Source organism: Gasterosteus aculeatus, chromosome 16 (genome assembly GCF_964276395.1).
Source record: "Gasterosteus aculeatus chromosome 16, fGasAcu3.hap1.1, whole genome shotgun sequence".
NCBI classification, from domain to species: domain Eukaryota; kingdom Metazoa; phylum Chordata; class Actinopteri; order Perciformes; family Gasterosteidae; genus Gasterosteus; species Gasterosteus aculeatus.
Genome location: NC_135704.1, coordinates 19,182,614 through 19,203,047, shown reverse-complemented (window position 1 = coordinate 19,203,047; position 20,434 = coordinate 19,182,614). Strand labels below are relative to the sequence as shown.

The window sequence follows — 20,434 nt, the reverse complement described above, 5'->3', positions numbered from 1 at the left end:
CCCGACTCACCCACTGAGGTGGGCATCTCCCCCCACTGCAGCACCACGTCCTTGGTGATGCGTCCGTAGGTGTTGACGTAGACGCCCTCGTCCTCGTAGCACACCAGCAGCTCGATGCCGTCGGTGTTGGGCAGGATGATGATGGCGTGGGACTGGATGTGGGTCTGGATCTGCAGGGGGGGGGGAGACAAAGGCCTTTTGACGACAGAGAAGACATAATGCAGGTAATCCTGCTCTGGGGCCTCCTCTGTCTCCATGTCGGCATCGCTGTGGAACATGGAGGGGACGTGTCCCTCCACCCTGAGCTGATGACTAAACAACCCCCTCAATACTCAAAAAGAGGCCTAGTGGGGGCGTCCTCACGTGCGTCGGCAGGTAGATGTCGTAGACGGCCCCGGAGTCCACGTCCACGGCGTGGAAGCCCGAGGCCGAGCCGTAGATGACCTTTAACCTCTGGCCCTCCTCCACGGTCAGGTCGACCAGCAGCGGCTTGTGCACCAGGTCGCCGAAAGACTGAGCAGGAGAAACAATGTGATGAGCTAACGAAGCTAACGAAGCTAACGAAGCTAACGAAGCTAACGAAGCCGAGCCAGTGGGTCGACTCACCTTGAAGGCCATGAACTTGTGGTAGGGCTTCGGGGCCCAGGCGTAGACCTCCACAGAGTGCTTCAGAGCCAGAACCAAGAACTTGATCCGCTCATATTTCACTGAGGAACAAAAAACATAAAGGTTAGAGCAACACAAGCCGTTCCTCCGGTTGGTGAGTTTTCAGCTGGTCTTTGTGCTCTTTGCTTCTCGGAGAATTTTATTAGGTATCATGTTTGTGATGTAATGCTTGTATACTCTTACTAATTCTCATAAAAAGTCTTTACTTTTGCCGTTTCATCTTAATTCCCCAAACAACAGCTTTTGCGCCGCAGCATCTTCACTGCATTAATTCAGCCGCTGTAAACGTAAGACTCTTGTTCCTCGCGTTGGGACGAGTTACAGCAGAAGACTTTCATCTCTTTGTTGAGTGTTTCTCAAAATCGTCTGGAAAGCCCTGAACTGTACTTTCCACGAGTGCTCAAACAAAGACTCCGCTGGACCAATCGGCTCGCTCGAGACCGGCCGACAGGAAGTCGGTGATAGCAGATGGAGCGTGGAGGGGTTTCCAACAGGAAGTGCCCGTCTTCAACCGCCATGACGGGGACATCCTGGATTTTGGACAGGTCGTCTCTGACGTTACTTCACTGAGGGCTTCCCAGCACGTCGCGTCTCCACGGCAACGCAGCGGCTCTGGAGCTCCGGAGCTGCGCTGGTGGAGCTATTGAGCCCTGAGAGATGGCGTTGTGAATATAATATGATCGGATGAAGTAACGGCGCATGTTGAGACCCCACGGAGGACCGAATGTCCTGCAGAGTCTGGGCCCCTAAACGTGTGCCTATGGTTGGCGTGCGGGGTGCGCGGGGGCGTGGCCTACCGACGTTGTAGTGGACGCAGCCCTCCAGGTCTCCCACCGTGGTCCAGCCCTGCTTCTTCTCCACCTCGGGGTCGTTGTGCAGGATCTTGTTCCTCAGCCAGGACAGGTAGTACACCCGGAGCTTGTTCTTCTTACCTGCAACACAGACGTCCAACAATCATGTCGGATGCATTCAACTCCTCCACCAGAAGACCCGAGTCTTCTCTCCTCAGACTGAGGAGCTGTCATTCTGACCTTCAGGCTCCTTGAGGCTTAAAATGTGTTTTTGATTGGATGCTGAGAATATATTTTTGTGTCCTGGTTTCATTCTGAGAGAAACTATTTCGCATAAATTAACGGATCGTAACTTAAAGCATGACGCTCGATTAAAAGTCATAGTATTGTATAATTGCCTCACATTATTTCTGCTTCTCAAACAGAACTTTCCATGACGCGTATTCTACTTCTCCTCACAGAAGCCCGTCAGCATGAAGACAACGTGTGTGTGTGTGTGTGTACATGTCACACACGTGGCTTTACACACTGTGCGTCACTCACAGACATCTGACTGCATGTGTGTGTGTGTGTGTGTGTGTGTGTGTGTGTGTGTGTGTGTGTGTGTGTGTGTGTGTGTGTGACATTGAGAAGGAGAAGTAGGAACGTGTATGTGTGTATCACAATGCTTGGGCAAGACCTGTGTGTGTGTGTGTGTGTGTGTGTGTGTGTGTGCGTGTGTGCGTTTGTGTGTGTGTGTGTGTGTGTGTGTACCTGATATGGTGACCAGGACGTTGAGTCCCTCCAGGACGTCCATCTGCTGGAAGCGCCGACGGCTGATCAGAGGATAAACTTTCCCCTGACCGCTGCGATCCAACAGCATCAGACCGCTCTCTGTCCCCACCAGGAGGTTCACGCCTGCTCTCACACACACACACACACACACACGCGCGCACGCACACACACACACACACACACGCACGCACGCACGCACACACACACACACACACAGACACACAGACACACACACACACACACACACACACACGCACACACACACACCATCAGGACTCTGCTGTGCCACTAGGTGGTGAAGATGATTAGTGCTGTCAAAACAATATTTAATCACGATTAATCACATTGATGTCGTAAGTTAACTCAAAATTAATCGCACATTTGTATCTATTCTAAATGTACCTTCGTTTTTTTCTCCATAATTTCTTATTTTAATGTTCTTATCAACATGGAAAAGTGATTGGCTTGCTTTATGCAAATGTTTTATTTTATTGAAAAACAACATTGCCAAAAATTATGAAGTGCACATTTAAGGTTAAGGGTTTTGTGTGTACTTGAAAAAATGATTTACATGTTAATGTAAATGAATTTAATATACGATCATATGTTGTTGTGCTGGTGGCTTTTTTTATGAAGAAGAATGACGTGACATTTGTCTGACTGTCCTTCAAACAGGATCAAGCAGCTGGATCACAACATGCAAAGCAAAAAGCAAGCGAGAAAAACATTGACGCCATTAAAATGGGTTTGGGTTAACGCTGTTAATAATGTGTTTATCTGCACTAATATATATATATATATATATATAAATATACACACAGGAGGAGGAGAGGAGGTAGAGGAGGAAGAGGAGGAGGAAGAGAAGGAGGAGGCAGAAGGAGGAGGAGGAAGAGGAAGAGAAGAGGAGGAGGAGGAGGAGGAGGAAGGCTCTGACCCCACAGCGCGGCGCACAGGATCTCCGAGTTGAACCTCTTCTTGTACTTGCGGATCTCCGGCGTGTCGCTCTGCGGCCGCGTGTTCACCGGGTTTACGTTGACCACGGAGCCCTTACGGGACGGGTCGGCCCTCAGCGCCTCGGCCAGCCGGGCGTCGTTCCCGTAGCCTGAGAGGGCAGAGGTCAGAGGTTACATGGTCAGCGTGAGTGTAGCAGGAGGGGGGGGGTGGGGGGTGATAGTGATATTTAAAGGGGAGAGATTGTGATTGTTTTGACCTCTGCAACCTACCGATGTTGTTGAGGGCGCTGCCGGTGGACGGAGACACCTGCAGGAGGCGGGGGTCGATGAACGGCGTGAAGGAGGAGGAGGACTTGTGCTTCTGCATGTTGTTACTAGACTGGCTCTACGGAGAGAAGGAACCACGGTCAGCTCCTCCAAAGCTCAACGTCCAACGAGAACAACGAGGAGCCTCAGAGGAGCCGCATGCGCATCCAACACAGAGGGGAAAAGGTGGAGGGGAATCCATGAACACAGAGGGGAAAAGGTGGAGGGGAATCCATGAACACAGAGGGGAAAAGGTGGAGGGGAATCCATGAACACAGAGGGGAAAAGGTGGAGGCGAATCCATGAACACAGAGGGGAAAAGGTGGAGGGGAATCCATGAACACAGAGGGGAAAAGGTGGAGGGGAATCCATGAACACAGAGGGGAAAAGGTGGAGGCGAATCCATGAACACAGAGGGGAAAAGGTGGAGGGGAATCCATGAACACAGAGGGGAAAAGGTGGAGGGGAATCCATGAACACAGAGGGGAAAAGGTGGAGGGGAATCCATGAACACAGAGGGGAGAAGGTGGAGGGGAATCCATGAACACAGAGGGGAAAAGGTGGAGGGGAATCCATGAACACAGAGGGGAAAAGGTGGAGGGGAATCCATGAACACAGAGGGGAAAAGGTGGAGGGGAAACCATGAACACAGAGGGGAAAAGGTGGAGGGGAATCCATGAACACAGAGGGGAAAAGGTGGAGGGGAATCCATGAACACAGAGGGGAGAAGGTGGAGGGGAATCCATGAACACAGAGGGGAAAAGGTGGAGGGGAATCCATGAACACAGAGGGGAAAAGGTGGAGGGGAATCCATGAACACAGAGGGGAAAAGGTGGAGGGGAAACCATGAACACAGAGGGGAAAAGGTGGAGGGGAAACCATGAACACAGAGGGGAAAAGGTGGAGGGGAAACCATGAACACAGAGGGGAAAAGGTGGAGGGGAATCCATGAACACAGAGGGGAAAAGGTGGAGGGGAAACCATGACGACGGAAGCAAAAACGTGTCGACAAAAAGAACAAAAGGTGGTTTTCCGGAGACGTACTTGCCGTCGGGCTCCTAACCTGTCGGCTACGACTTGCTGTCTGTAGAATGTGAGAATACGACTGGGAACGGGCCACATGAATGAAAATGAGATTTAGATGTGTGTGTGTGGAGGGGGGGGGGGGCAGTGAACCAGCGCAAACACGTCTGCTGGGACGAGATTACATCGTAACCCAAAAGTTCACCCGATGGGGCCTGAATGTATTTTTAACAGGATGTCAAAAGAATATAAATAAACAGTTGCTTTGTCTTCATGTGGAACGTCTGAATCACCCCTGAGACGCAGCACCCCCCCCCTCCCCCTCCCGCTCCCCCCCTCTGTATTAACAAACACTGTGTAACTACAGCGTCCACATGTAGCGTGGATCTGAGAGGAGGCCGCCGGGCCGATGGCGGCCAGCAGAGGGCGCCGAGTGCCTCCCCATCACGTCAGAACACCACAGGCCACCACAGAGCGACACCGCATTCAAGTTACTGGGAGAAACTTTTTATTTGTTTTTTTATTGTGTCGTTTATAGTGTCTCAACCACCAGCGTTCCTTTGGTCTGACCCTCTCAGTCCTGGTCCTGGTCCTCCCGGGCCTCCCTTCCCTCCAGAAGGTCCAGCACTACGTCTCTGGGATCAGGGTTATATATCGAGACCGGTTCAGGACCAGTTAAAAGTTCCCCACAGTAACTTTAAATAGGAGTCTGCAGCTGCTGAGGACCTGTGAACTACTACTACGCGGACCACGAGGACCCGGACCCCCCACCATGTATGATGCTCTTAGAAGGATCCCGTGTCGGGGATTCGGACAACGTACCTCTATGAGGAGGCTGAGCGTTTCCATGGGGCTCTGGGGGGACATGGAGGAGGGGCTGGCGAGGCTGGAGGAGGAGGGGGAGTTTGATGCGGAGGAGGAGGAGGGGGGGGAGGAATGGTGGCTCTGCTGGATCAGGTCTGGGAGGTGGTGGATTCGGCCGGCGAGGCCGTTCCTCTCCGAGTGCTGTGTGGGGTGATGATGGTGGTGGTTGTTGTGGTGGTGGTGGTGGTGGTGATGATGGTGGGGGCTGGGGGCGCGGTGGCTGAGACCCGGGCCGGCGCTCGGGGCGAAGCCCGCGAGCAGGCCGGGGAGGGGCGGGGCTCGACCCGGGCCGGGGCCCGGACGCTTTCTGCCGTCACCTGCGCTCTGGAAGTAGAAAGAGGGGCAGACGGCCGAGGGCCTAACTGAGCGGCGGGTCGGTCCTGGGGAGGGGGGGCTGTCAGCTGGGGCGGAACTACAGCGGCTACTCTACAGGCGGGAGGAAGACTCTCGTTAGCTCAACGCCGTCCTCAAAGGTCAGGTCATCGTTTAGCTGAAATGCTCAATCCTAACGGCATCCGATGGGGAATGGATCTAAAATGGATCTAAAATGGAACATGAGGCCTTTTGCTCCTGAAGACCAGCTACTCGTCTTCCTCGTGTCACTGAGCTACAGGGAAGGTCTGTCCTCAGGGACGCCGAGCGGCTCTCAGCGGCCGACAAATCAACAACACCACACGTGAACACAAACCAAATGGGAGTAAACACAACAGGGAGTGCTGGAGATGGTTGCTGTGGTTGTCGCCCCCCCCGGCGGTACCTGTCTGACGATCAGCGTGCCGTCTTTGCACGGCGTGGAGCCGGCGTCGCTCTCGCCCTCGTCGTGTACGATCATGGTTTTCACCGACTCCGTCTCCCCGTTACTCAGGCGGGACGAGCTGCGGACGGAAGAAGAGCGAGTTCACTGCTGGCCGGGTCCACGGAATCATAATGTCACGCATGCGCGTGACGACGTCATAATGAATCCGACACGTACGCGGCTCTGGAGTCCTCGGGGCCCGAGGTCGATTCCTCGCCGGCCTCCTGGTCGACCTCTTCGTCGTCGTCTTCGTCGGTGGTGTCCGAGTCATCGCTGGAGGAGGAGTAATCCGTCACCTTGTTGGGGGGGCGGACATCGTCCACGGCTCGCAGCTCCTTGGCCAGAGCCGTCAGGTCCTGAAGGTCAAAGGTGAGAGGAGAAAAAGAGAGAGCGGCGTCATTTGAGGTCATTGGCTGACGCGCGTCTCCCTCCGTTGGAACGCCGGCCGGCCGTTTCTCTTTCTTCTACCCGCGAGCTGTTAGTCAAGACGTTCAGTCGGCAGGAAACGGAAAGCTGCGGGAGAGGAAGTTGTTAAAAGACGCGCTCCAGCCAATGAGAAGCCAACGTTAGAGCGGCGAGCGCGGGAGGATCCCCGAAGGTTAGTGATGGACTTGAGTAATGAGACACAGAGGGAGCGGCAGTCAAGATGGCCGCCATCGGAGAGAGAAAGCAAGCAGCAAGGTGCAGGAAACCCTTCAGCCAGCGAGCGCCGCAAAGTCCACCGCTGTCATTCACTCCGTAGAGAAACGCGCCATCAGGCCACACACACACACACACACACACACACACACACACACTCCTAGCTCTAGATCCATCCCAGCTAGCGAGCTACGCAACCGGCTAGTCGGGCGTGGACTCAACGCTCACCGCTGGTCTGTTCGGCCGGACCAAGTCCCGCCTCTCCTCGGGGTTTGTGCCGTCGGGCCGTTGGAGGGGCGAGCCCTCGGATTTGGACGAGGCTGAAGGGAGGTGGAGGTGAAAAGATCAGTTTACTCTAAATGGCGGCTGTGCCTCCACCCCCCCTGCATGTTGTCTGGGTGCGGCCCGGCGGAAGGTGCGCGTGGACTCACGGCGGGCCCTGAAGCGCTCCCCAGAGCCGCAGTGGGAGCCGGGCTGCGAGCTGGAGTTGCTGGAGCTGCTGGAGGAACTGGAGGCTCCGCTGTTACTGGTGGGCCTGGGAACCAGTTTCTCCACTCGCTCCCACAGCAGCCGAGGCTCGGCCGCGCTGCAGAGCCAACAAACAGCGGGTCAACAAGGTCACAGGCACAGGACACCGACTGCTCACATTTACACACTGGGGACTTTTTTATTTAATATAATAAATATATTAATCATTATATTAACAGACTCCCTTCATTGCATTTCCAGCGTTAGAGTCTTTCAAATATGCTAAAAAGGTGGAGTAAGAACAGACTACGAGTTGTTCTGGAGATTAAGTAAGATGCATCTCACGAGTATCTCGTGAGAAGATTCACAGTTTGGAAATAGAAAAGTGTGCAAACACACACAAAGGAAGGTTAGACAGATATTACATAAACCCTCCCCCACACACACCACACACACACCCACAGCCGGAGAGACACACGGGGAAGTCACAGAGTGCGCCGGTTGTACAGACACTGTGTTTGTGTGCGTTTGATCCATCTCCAAACAATGTGCCTGTTTGTCGAGTGAAACTCCGTTTTATCTCTTTTTAACGAGACAGTTTCACAGAGCTTCAGGGTTCTTTCTTCTTCCTGAAGCCTGCAAAGGACTTTACTCGGTACGTTGTGTGCAGTGTGCGTTCACTGAGATCTCATTTGTGTTTTGAGTCCTGGACTGATTCAGCTCATTACCTGAACTCTTAAATTCTCCCCTAAATACAGAAGCAGTGGAGTCCCACAGGGCAGCATTCTGGGCCCAGTTTAACTCTCCTTCATTTGCATTTTACTTGCTATTTTATGCAAATACTTCTTCTCTGCTTTTTTATGTTTTCACAAACACAAACTCCAGACAGGTGGACAATAAATTATAGATGTTATTCTAGATAAATTATTCACAGTTACAAAACTAGTTTTTATTTTTTTATAATAAAGATGAATAATTTACCAAACTGTGCAGATTTTATTTTCCATCAACACAAACGAGAAGGGCGAGTAATGTCTGTTTACCTGGCGACGGGCCGGTGCACAGCATGGCTGCCGTGTGTGGCGTTGCCGTGGTGATGAGGCGAGCCCCGCCTCGGCAACACCGGGGACCTTGACGTGGTCCTTACGGGAACCTTTCGTGATAGAGACAGTGACCAGCTCACACGTGAACACTCTGTCTGTGGAACATCTCGCAGGGATGAAGAAATACGCCTTGTGATTGTCACGGAGCTCAGTGAGCCGACTGAGGCTGAAACGACACGCTGCACCTTCAGCTGGTGCCTCCTAAACGCTTCCCTTTCTAGCCCGTCTTCATGCTGAGTAACGACATACATGGGCGTTGGATGGTGGCCGTTCCTTTGGGCATAACTCCTGCCGGCTGCATCTTCAAGAGTTTTACTCGATATGGATGAAAACCTGCAGATTACGGTTTATTCATCTTAAGAAGGAACATTTTGTGCGTTTGTGAAACGCCCCTCTTTTATTAAATAACATCCCAGAAAGCCCAGCGTGAGGCATCTTCAACTGAAAGAACATGAGACCTTCAGGAAGGAGAAGAGCCTCCAACTTCCTGTATGGAAGGAAGAGACGGAGAGCTCTTTGACCTCTGAGATGAAGACCTCCCCCCCGAAGAATGTTTCTGTTGGTCCAATGGGAGCAAAGCTCATTAAAGTCAAGTCATTCTCATATTTTAATATCTTAACTAATATTATATTAGTTATATATTAATAACTGATATGTATTACAACTTGATCCTTTTGCTTTAAGACGCTGAGGCTGCGTAATAATGAGGCATTATTTTAATCCAACATGAGTCAGACCCCCGAAAACAGACGTCTCTGGTGTGATTTAATCTGTGCGACACATTCGAGACCGCTTGGCTTCGGTGGAGCGGATCGTTCACAGACGAGTCACCTGGACGCACATCTGGGTGCCAGTGAATCATCTCAGGATCAACAGCACACGATGAGCAGACACACACACACACACACACACACACACACAGTGACACATTTGAATAAAGGGCTCCTGTTGGCTGTGACAAGTGGGAGGACCACCTGTCAATCAAAGGGTTAATCACAAAAGAAGATATCAGGGTCGCCAACAAAAGATTATCTGTTAGAGAATGAAGAAAACACAAAGCTGTCTTTTGATGGAGGCTTTTAAAGGGAAATGGGGAAGTGATGACAGCCCTGGAAGAAGAAGGAAATCAAACATCTCACATACGATAGAAGCAGATTAGACTCCTGAGAAAGGATGAAGACTAACACAAGGACGCATCCAGAGCTCCTCCCCTCTCTGTGACCAACGACATCATCCGCAAAAACACGATCTACTCCGGCCGACTCACACTGAGGAAACAGCAGCCCAACGACCAGCGAGAGAAACAGTTCACCACATGAGCTCCACGTCTCCACCTTCCAGAGCCGAGTCACAGACGGCGAGTGGGAGGAGGTCGTCGCCATGGTGACGTCACCTGCTGGTTTGTGGACGTTTCGAAGCCTCGGGTTCTTTTCGTTCTTGCAACCAGTGAACAGGAAGTGAGACGTAGAGACGGTGCATACGTCTCTGTTAGAGAGCTGTCAATCAGAGCGTAGCCCCGCCCTAAAGTGTCTCCAGCTTTATGGTCCGTTTGACTCTACATGGACCATAATTCACTAAATGAACATCATGCTGTACTGAAGAAGACTTAAACTAGAGACTGAGACCATGAACTCATGTTTATAATGTTTACTGAGGGAATAAACCCAGAGAGAAGTGGAGTCATTTCCTCATAGACGTCTATGACTGGTTGTACGTCGTTCTTCCACCTATTGTGTGACCCTCTGGTTGGGAAAACAAACAATACGGCGACGGTCAAACTGCCAAAGTCGAGGCTTCATGACACGAGAAACCAATGTGTGACGTCACCATGACAACGCCCACTTCTTACATAGCCTGCGGCTGATTGGTCCAAACAACGGCTCGTTTAACCTCCACATTCAGCACCACTCTTCTCCTGGTGCTCAGGGCGAACTGATCCAAGAGCAGAGAAACAAAACGTCATCGGCGATGACATCATAGCGGCCGCTTCTACCGGCCAGAGGAAAGGAAATCGCTGCAAAGATGAACAGCAGACAGAAGAGCGAGATGTGAGCGGTTTGTGGGATCAAAGCGTGGACAGGAAGTCGCCGTCACGTGACGCGAGTGTTCACCTTGAGACTCTCTAAACAAACATGAGCTCCGACCGAGTCCGCAGGCAGGAGGACAAAGGCAGCAGGGGGCCTGAGCGGTGGAGGTGAAACAGGTGTGTGCGAGGTGGGGGGGGGTTACCTGCGGTTCCACGGGCCGGTGCACGGCGGGCGCCACCTCCGGGGCCGGGTTGCCATTGGGGTGGGAGGAGGACTCGGAGCGTGGCGGCACTGGCGGCAGCTGCGGTTTGGTGGACGCCGCCTGAGGAGAGCCCTGGATGTTCTTCCGGTAGCGGTCGTCTGCCTACGAGGGGGGAGGGGGGGGGCAGACGGGCGCCGTTACAGTGGTTCAAAGTTCAACGTGAAGCCAATCAGGGGAGCCGAGGGTGTGTTAGTTTCATCCAGCTGCAGAGTGGAGGACGTTCATCAACAAAGCACAAACAATGCAGAGGTCACGTGACGCGTTAGGACGCACGCCGGGTCACCTGAGCCTCACTGAGCCTCACCTGAGCCTCACCTGAGCCTCACTGAGCCTCACCTGAGCCTCACTGAGCCTCACTGAGCCTCACCTGAGCCTCACTGAGCCTCACTGAGCCTCACTGAGCCTCACTGAGCCTCACCTGAGCCTCACTGAGCGCCTCTTTGAAAAGTTCAACGAAGAGGTTCTACATGAACAACTAGTGATTCATGCAAACATTCTTTATACAAATTGAAAAAGCACTATGCTTTACTCAGACCCAGAGTTAGACCCAGACCAAGTTAGACCCAGACCTAGAGTTAGACCCAGACCCAGAGTTAGACCCAGACCTAGTTAGACCCAGACCTAGAGTTAGACCCAGACCCAGAGTTAGACCCAGACCTAGTTAGACCCAGACCTAGAGTTAGACCCAGACCCAGAGTTAGACCCAGACCTAGTTAGACCCAGACCTAGAGTTAGACCCAGACCCAGAGTTAGACCCAGACCTAGTTAGACCCAGACCTAGAGTTAGACCCAGACCCAGAGTTAGACCCAGACCTAGTTAGACCCAGACCTAGAGTTAGACCCAGACCTAGAGTTAGACCCAGACCCAGAAATAGACTCAGACCTAGAGTTAGACTCAGACCTAGAGTTAGCCCCAGACCCAGAGTTAGACCCAGACCTAGAGTTAGACCCAGACCTAGAGCTAGACCCAGACCTAGACTTAGACCCAGAGTTAGCCCCAGACCTAGAGTTAGCCCCAGACCCAGAGTTAGACCCAGAGCTAGACCCAGACCTAGACCCAGAGCTAGACTCAGACCCAGAGTTAGCCCCAGACCTAGAGTTAGCCCCAGACCTAGAGTTAGCCCCAGACCTAGAGTTAGACCCAGAGTTAGCCCCAGATCCAGAGTTAGACCCAGACCGAGAGCTAGACTCAGATCGACAGCTAGACTAAGACCGAGAGCTAGACTAAGACCGAGAGCTAGACTCAGACCCAGACCTGGAGTTAGACCCAGACCTAGAGCTAGACTAAGACCGAGAGCTAGACTAAGACCGAGAGCTAGACTCAGACCCAGACCTAGAGTTAGACCAAAAGTTAGACCCAGACCCAGAGTTAGACCCAGACCTAGAGTTAGAACCAGACCCAGACTCAGACCTAGAGTTAGACACAGACCTAGAGTTATACTGAGACCTAGAGTTAGACTCAGACCCTGACCTAGAGTTACTCAGCCTTTGATAAATTGCTCTGCTCGTCCACACCAGCAGCAGAGTGAGTGCACACAAGCAAAGGAATCATTCTACGGCACGTCACCCACGAGGGGGTTCACCTCTCTGATTGGCTCAGAGGCCGGGGCGGGGGCGGGGGCTGGGAGGTCAGCTCGTTGAGAGTCTGGCTTTACGTCCTGGGGCGCGGTCTGGGAGGGTTCGGGCTTGTTACTACCCGGGTTCTGGTTCTGGAGGGGCAGGCGGTGGGCCTGCTGAAGCTGAACCTGGAGCTTCTGGGCTTGCCGCTGCTCCTCAAGCTCCTGCCATTTGTACTCCTGAGTACAGGGGGGGGGGGGGGACCACAACTCTTATTCATGCTTTGTTCTTTATTTATGTTTAGAACGCCGAGCTCATTGTGCAGAGCTGTGAGAGCATCGCCATGGAAACAATGAGACCAGAGGGCCTTAACATCTGCTTATTCGTTATCCATTTCAGATCTACAGTAAAACATATGAATTAACTACACAGTTTAGTCAAAAACACACGTTTTTGTGTGTTAGGGGAAAATTCCGGCTTTGGGATTTTCAAATTTTCATATGTATATATGAAAACACATCTGGCATTCAAGCAGGGGAAGCCCTCTTCTCCAGATGGGTGACTCGTTTCCTCGTGACGTCGTTGCCGTGACTACGGGAAAGAAACCTGTAAAGCTTCGACCCCCCCAGAGCGATAAACGTCCGCGGATAACAACTCAGCCGGAGGAATAAACAAGTTGCTTCGTTGTAAATTTTAACGCGCTTGGAGAAGGAAATAAAGGAACGGCCTCCACGCCGACACGGAGGAGAAAGGGGGCGGAGCCACTCACCAGCAGCATGGCCTGCTCGTGGAGCAGCTGCTGCTGCAGGATCTCCAGGTGCCTCTGCTCCTCCTCCAGCTGACGGCGGATGTACTCCTGTCAATCAAACACAGCCCCGCCCCCCTTCAAAAACAGGAAGACACTGCACGCAAAGCTTCTTCATGGGGAGGAAGTGCTGCAGATATCTATATAACTGAAACGAATCCCACATCAGACTTCTCAAAGCGTCTCCCCCCCCCTCCCAGCGTGGACCCCCCCCCGTCACCCCACAGCGTGGACCCCGCCCCCCCCCCCCCACAGCGTGCACACGGCGCTGGATCTGGATCGGAGCACTCTGATCGTCTACCTGCTCCCGGTCGGCCCTCCTCTTCTCCTCCTCCGCCCTCCGCCGCTCCTCCTCCTCTTTGCGGCGGCGCTCCATCTCCTCCACCCGCCTCTTTTCCTCCTGCTCGCGCCGGCGTTGCTCGCGCTCCTGCTGGCGCCTCATCTCGCGCTCACGCCGTTGTTGCTGCGCGGCGGAGAAAAAACAAAATGAAAAACAATATTACTGATGAGTGAATAACAATAATGTGAAGAACTACGGTGGCTTTCAGGGGCCAAAGAGAAGCTTAGGTCGGTTTGGTTTGTCCTTTCTGGGCTCCCGTACCGCTTCTCATGGTTTGAATTTAACTTTTGATTAAACTACACAGAACTCATTTGATCTCCATGTTGCTCTTCACCCTTCATCCATCCACCCTGAATAACACGGCTTCACAGAACCAGCGAATAACTCACAGGTTTCAGTCTCTCCTTAAATAACATCCACACATACTTTAGATATGGTTCTGGAGAAGGAGACAAAGGGCCGTCCCCTTCCCACAATGCATTGCACGGCGTCACCTCCTCCAGCCGCCGCCGCTGCTCCTTCTGCTGCTCGATGCGCTTCTGCCTCTCGGCCAGCAGCTGCCTCTTGTACTCCTCCTGCTCGCGGAGCTGCTGCTCCTGGAGGAGCTGCTGGCGGCGCAGCGCCTCCGAGCGCTCCTTGTTCTCCTGCTGCAGGCGGATGAAGTCGCGGCGCAGCGTCGACTCGCCCGGCACGTTGACGATGGAGCTGCACGGGGAGAGGGGGAAGAGGGGGGAGAGGTGGGGGAGGGGTTTAAGGCACTCGGAGGGTCTTGTGGATCCCATCAGAACCTGTGGCCCGTTGCCATGGCGCCCACTTGATTACGTGGTAGTGGTTTGTGCACATGCGTGGTGATGAAGAGCACTGACCTCGGCTCTCCTTCCTGCTCAGAGGCTTCCTCCTCCTCTTCCTCACTGCCGCTGTACTCGTACTCCGTCTCATCTGAGCAGAGGAATAATATCAGGAACTTATTCAAATGTTGTGAACCCCAAAAGGTATCTGGACTTTATATATATATATATAAAAAAAAAATATATATATGTGTATATATATACACACACATATATATATACACACATATATATATATGTATATATATATGTGTGTATGTGTGTGTATATGTGTGTATGTATATGTGTATATGTGTGTATGTGTGTGTATATATGTGTATATATGTGTGTATATAAGTGTATATATGTGTATATGTGTGTATGTGTGTGTATATATGTGTGTATATAAGTGTATATGTGTGTATGTGTGTGTGTGTGTGTGTGCGTGTGTGTATATGTGTGTGTGTGTATATGTGTGTATGCGTGTGTATATATGTGTGTATATAAGTGTATATGTGTGTATGTGTGTGTGTGTGTGCGTGCGTGTGTGTATATGTGTGTATGTGTGTGTATATGTGTGTGTGTGTGTGTGTATATATGTGTGTCTGTGTGTGTGTGTGTGTGTGGGTGTGTATGTGTGTGTATATATGTGTGTATATAAGTGTATATGTGTGTGTATATATGTGTGTATGTAAGTGTATATGTGTGTATGTGTGTGTATATATGTGTATATGTGTGTGTGTATATATGTGTATATGTGTGTGTGTATATATGTGTATATGTGTGTATGTGTGTGTATATATGTGTATATGTGTGTGTATGTGTGTGTGTGTGTGTATATAAGTGTATGTGTGTGTGTGTGTTTGTATATGTGTGTGTGTATATGTGTATATGTGTGTGTGTATGTGTGTGTGCGTGTGTGTGCGCTCACCCTTCTCTCCCCTCTTCTTCTTGGTCCGGTCGATGTGGTCTTTGAGCTGGATGCGGACCTGCCTCTCGTTGGGCTGGTCCCGGATGTACGGGTGCTTCAGCAGCTGCTCGGTGGGGGGCCGCTGGGTGTAGTTCTTCACCAGGCAGCCCTCGATGAAGCTGAAGAACTTCTTGGACCTGTTGGAGGCGAGAGAGAGAGAGACGGGGGAGAGAGAGAGAGACGGGGGAGAGAGAGAGAGACGGGGGAGAGAGAGAGAGACGGGGGAGAGTTGGAGTCCAGAGGAAAGGCTTGGGTTGGCCTAAAGCCGGAGATGCGTTCCATAGAAACTAAAAGCCCCACCACTTTTTGGACTTGAGTCGAGGGGGCGGGTTCCTGGGGATGAGGAAGAGGGCTCTCATTGGATGCATGTCGCACAGAGCTGAGGGACACAGAGGGACACGTCAGAGACATTCTGTCCTGAGAGGAATAACCAGGGTTGATGTGAAGTCATTTATTTGACTAATATTAACTCTTCTTAAACCGCGGAGCTCATCGCTGACGTGAACATTTAAACCCTCGTGAAAACTGACAAACTGAGGTCTTCTCAGTGTTTGAAGAAGCCACACTCACGGGGAGCTCCCTCAGCCATCTCGATGGCCGTGATTCCACAGGACCAGAGGTCACTCTGAGGGACAGAAGACAAGGACACTCACATACGCACACACATCTATGTTCATAGCAAAGTGTGTGTCACATCCAGATGAGTCAATACTCAGAGTGCAAAGAAAAGCTTTTCTTTAATGTTAAACCTTTTGATGAAAATAGTTTTACACTTATCAGTGACTTCAGGAACAATGATAATTCATTAAATAAGTCGATAGTTCACAGAACATTACCAACTGGTACTTTGATAACACTTATATAAACCTTTGACATTGTATTTGCAAAGATAAAGATTTGAATTCGTATGTCGACCAGCGCTCGTGTCGCACCGGCGTTCTTTAACTTGACAAACACGTCAACAAGCTGGCTGGTCGGTCGATGGGGTCTCGGGTTCCCTGGGGTCACTCACCCGGTAGTCGTAGGTGGCGTCGGGGTTCTCGTCACAGGCGATGACCTCGGGGGCCATCCAGTACGGCGTCCCGATGAAGGTGTTCCTCCGCCCCACCGTCCGGTCCAGCTGGGCGCTCACGCCGAAATCCACTGGGGAGACAGGAAGTGCCCGTCAGGTTATTGTGGTTTCATAACCGCCACCCTCCTGATGAGAGAGAAAACCTGCTGGGCCAATCAGAAGGCAGCTTTCCAGAACTCGCTACCCAGAATAAACCGCTGAGGTTCGTCCAGAGCCTCCGTGCAGATTAAGCTCCGCCTCCCCCGACCAGAACCGACCCCAAAAACGACGTACCCAGCTTGACCTCAGCGTTCTCGGTCAGCAGCACGTTCTGTCCCTTGATGTCTCGGTGGATGACGTGATGGGCGTGCAGGTGAGCCAATCCCTGCGGGGAGGACAACAGGGAGCGTGAGACACCCTTCTGGTTTCACGCCTCCGGGTAAAAACTGTCCACGTTGGAGGCCAGACGGGGGAACCGACCCGGAGGATCTCTCTGGAGATGTAGGCGATCCAGTCCTCCTTCAGCGTGTTGCCTTTGGTGTTCTTCACCAGATCCGTGATGGACCCGGCGCCACAGAACTCCATCACCAGCTGGAGACACACACAGCATTCTGTTTGTTTCCTCAAAACCACCATTTCAGGCGCTAAGAGAGGAAGTGGAAGTTGTCATGGCGACCACTTATACGTCTCTGGTAGAGACCTGTCAATCAGCGTGTAGCCCCGCCCCAACTGTTTGACATGGACATCATGCGGTGTTGGATATCTGAATGTCCTGACGTCTATTCGGACAGGAATCAATTGTGTAATATTCGGCTTTCCTTATCGCCACAAGGGGGGCGTCATGGAGTTACCCCGTTACCCCGTTACCCCCCCGCCTAGCGGTACGAATGGAACTGACCCACAGCTGGTCGTCGTGGCCCGGCGGACTCTTCTTGATGAAGGCGCCGTAGTAGGTGGCGATGTTTCTGTGGTGGGAGTACTTCTTCAGCATGTTGATTTCCAGCTTGATCTCCTCCTCTTCGTCCTATCAGAGAGGAGGAGAGGGACTCGCCATTGAGGGGGAGGGACTAATAGACAGGAAGCGGGGAGAGTGACCGCGGGTTTTCTCCTGAATCCTTTATGGATTCTTACAGACGTTAACAGCTTGAAATGAAAACATGATTCCTCCTAATAAACCACCCGCGTGCCTGAAGCTCCGCCTCCTCTCGATGCCCCATAACCTCCGTTTAAAGATATTAAAAATAAAAACCACAGTGCTGCTCAGTGTCACCAGTGAACCAGATGTTTGTCTCACTAACTTTAATATTATGAGATTATTTTGGAAGGCAGCCATTTATACGCTGTCAGTCATTCGGTGAGAGCAGTTTTTACAGTGAGGCTTCTTCATGACACCTTCAGGAGACTCAGTAGACGTCTTCATAGCTACCAGACTCCCTTCACAAAGATTCAAGCGCTGCGGTCGCAGGAGTTTCTGGTGTACTGCTCCTCGTTCTGATAGTGAGCTGGTGAATCTGGACTAAACATTCAAAACACCAACGTCACACATTAACACCAATAAACAGATGGAGGCAGAAGAAGAGCAGAAACCGGGCGGTTCAATCACTGTTTTTGTGAATGGAGTCTGGTGTGCTTGGAGAGATCAGAGCTAAACGTAAAGACGTGATATTAAACTGGTATGGATTATTTTAGGTGTATAAAACACATCCAGTATCACCAGTATCGCTGTAAATGTTATGATTGTATAGATTTTTTGCAGTGTTCAGTTTGTTTCCTCACGAGAGTTCAAGCCCTAAACATAATCATGAGCTCCTCGGTGAAACTATGTGTCCGTCTTATGGACGCGTCTGCGTGTTGGTGACCGGACGCCGCTGGTCTGCAGGCAGCATCCCTCCAATAACAGCGGGTGGATCACATGACCACAGTGAAAACTTCGTCAAACCGGACGGTCGGCACCAGCTGCCCCCCAGATGTGAACCGGGCCCCTGGGAGTCTACTGACCTCGGTGACGTCCATGACCTTGATGGCGGCCAGCTGTCCCGTCTTGACGTGCCGGCCCTGCAGGGGGGGAACAGAGGGGAGGGGGGGTGAGCCGACCGGCTGAGGCTCGTCTGATGCAAAGCAAAAGTAATCGCACACACACACACACACACACACACACACGCACACACACACACAATCCACGTCACCCAACGCCGTTACACCTTTGTGTGTAATAATAAGCATTTTAGTCATTGATCTCTGGCTCCTCTAATAATCTTCCTCCAGGTTGCTGAGATTTATACCGAAAGCAACAATAAAAATCAACAGTAAAAAGGTGAAACGTTGCAAACCAAATGATCGCTTTAAGATAAAACTATTTCTATAAACTATAAAGACGATCGGTTTGGAGCCTCAGGTCAAAGGTCAAACAGGAAGTCAGTCTCTTCCGCATTAAGCAGCGGCCGGTAAGGAATATCCCCGGTATGATGGAGTTCCCGTTCCTCCAATCGGAGGCAGTGAAAGCAGCGTGAGGGGATCTGGTCTGCTGGGGACCTTCTCAGATGTTTAAGGAAACGACGTCATCCGTCAGGAGCCGTCAGCTTCCAGGAGTCAGACGGATGAAACGTGTGGAAATAAGTCCTCACTGGATCCATCATTTAAAAGCGTTTTTAAAGACGCTTCACGGATTAAAACTGTTTCTGTGTCCTTTCCCACGAATTACCCAAATAAAGTATTTTCAAAATAAACCTCCGCTTAAGCAGGAAATAAGTCAGTTCAGTTTAAAAGCAAAGGATCGTGTCTTGGGGGTCCCGTCCCGGTTTAACGAGGGCCTGACCCCGGAGGTCATACGGTGCCCCAGTGATCCTTCAGCTAGGGTGACCTCTGACCCCAGGGCTTCACCTCTAAAGGGGGGAGGAGGTGACTGCGCTGACTGAGGGAGAGTACACCTTTCGTTTAGATGGAGATCTCCGCGTATTGGCGACTGCTCGGGGCCTGAAGACGCCTGCGAGCAAAAGACTCGACTTCTCTCCTCAAGCAAAGAGACCAATCAGAGGACAGCTGGCCAACGTGGTGGGAAGAGGTGGAGCCCAAACGACCAGAGACAAACGGGACAGTAAGAAATGAATCCCATGTTCAGAAACACACACAGGACGTCTGCAGAGATGATGAGCAGGAGGACGAAGATGGAAGACAAACAGAACGATGACGAGGAGGAAGGAAATGCTGAGGGGAGGGAGGGGAGGGAGGGGAGGCATCCTGGACCAACGCACACACACACACACACACACACACACACACACACACACACACACACACAGGTTCTCATGCATCATGTGCCAAACCTGTAATGTATGCTGTCACGTGATCGGTTGTCAACAAACCCGGATAGTTTGTGTTAAAATCACAGATGGCGGAATCTGCTTTATGGAAGCGTGTGTGTGTGTGTGTGTGTGTGTGTGAGAAAGTGTGTGTGTGTGTGTGTGTGAGAAAGTGTGTGTGTGTGTGTGTGTGTGAGAAAGTGTGTGTGTGTGTGTGTGTGTGTGAGAAAGTCGTGTGTGGGTGTCGTGGACAAGGCGCTCTTTATTGCACCCCTCTGGTCTTTGGGGCACAGACAAGGAGCCAGGTGCAAGCTCTGACACACACACACACACACACACACACACACACACACACACTAACAAGTCTTCATTGATCGAAACCAGCGACGTGTGTTCTGATGAAGATCCTGCCAATCGTCATCATATATGTACATATATATATATATATATATATATATATATATATATATATATATATGTGTGTGTGTGATAAAACTTCTGGTTCCAGATGAGCAATCAGTAGTAGCACAAACAGGAAGTAGCAGCTGCTACTTCCTGTTTAACATCATCAACAACAACAGGAGGGCACTTTATAAAACAGACACTTAACTTTAGAAAGGACTTGGATGATGAAGACGCCCTGGTGGCTTGTGAATCACCACTTGCTTGTTGGATCAAATGCAAATTCAACAAAATGAGGAAGACGATTCTTATTTTAGTTTGGTCCTTTTCCATCAGGCAGGAGATTCTTTTGCCGGGAGGCTCTGGGTCCAACCACAGGAACCACAGGAACCACAGGAACCACAGGAACCGGGAGTTAACGTCTCCTAGACCCCCGCCTGCTCTCCACCCGGCAAAGCAGGGGGTTGCTGTCCGCTTTCTGCTCTTTACTTACTAATATTTGTTATGATAA

General features: G+C 51.4%; 1 protein-coding gene across 15 annotated transcripts in view; it reads right to left on the bottom strand.

Annotated features, from left to right (window-relative positions):
• The window catches only part of LOC120833649 (mitogen-activated protein kinase kinase kinase kinase 4), a 38,250-nt gene that overhangs the window by 2,739 nt on the left and 15,077 nt on the right, over positions 1-20,434 (bottom strand). Inside the window, exons 3-29 of one of the 15 annotated variants that reach the window (XM_078090905.1) lie at positions 18,221-18,277; positions 17,121-17,246; positions 16,703-16,813; positions 16,517-16,607; positions 16,184-16,314; positions 15,742-15,796; positions 15,472-15,550; positions 15,133-15,308; positions 14,241-14,313; positions 13,869-14,079; positions 13,336-13,497; positions 12,999-13,085; positions 12,256-12,468; positions 10,613-10,774; positions 8,324-8,433; positions 7,244-7,398; positions 7,041-7,132; positions 6,351-6,529; positions 6,135-6,252; positions 5,336-5,803; positions 3,455-3,569; positions 3,166-3,333; positions 2,211-2,354; positions 1,464-1,598; positions 607-707; positions 364-513; positions 11-170 (exon numbers count right to left, since the gene is read on the bottom strand). In XM_078090905.1, the coding sequence (XP_077947031.1) occupies positions 11-170; positions 364-513; positions 607-707; positions 1,464-1,598; positions 2,211-2,354; positions 3,166-3,333; positions 3,455-3,569; positions 5,336-5,803; positions 6,135-6,252; positions 6,351-6,529; positions 7,041-7,132; positions 7,244-7,398; positions 8,324-8,433; positions 10,613-10,774; positions 12,256-12,468; positions 12,999-13,085; positions 13,336-13,497; positions 13,869-14,079; positions 14,241-14,313; positions 15,133-15,308; positions 15,472-15,550; positions 15,742-15,796; positions 16,184-16,314; positions 16,517-16,607; positions 16,703-16,813; positions 17,121-17,246; positions 18,221-18,277 (3,829 nt within the window). The remainder of the gene's footprint in view (positions 1-10; positions 171-363; positions 514-606; positions 708-1,463; positions 1,599-2,210; positions 2,355-3,165; positions 3,334-3,454; positions 3,570-5,335; positions 5,804-6,134; positions 6,253-6,350; positions 6,530-7,040; positions 7,133-7,243; positions 7,399-8,323; positions 8,434-10,612; positions 10,775-12,255; positions 12,469-12,998; positions 13,086-13,335; positions 13,498-13,868; positions 14,080-14,240; positions 14,314-15,132; positions 15,309-15,471; positions 15,551-15,741; positions 15,797-16,183; positions 16,315-16,516; positions 16,608-16,702; positions 16,814-17,120; positions 17,247-18,220; positions 18,278-20,434) is intronic. The other 14 variants (XM_078090906.1, XM_078090913.1, XM_078090907.1 and 11 more) reach the window with 14 other exon arrangements.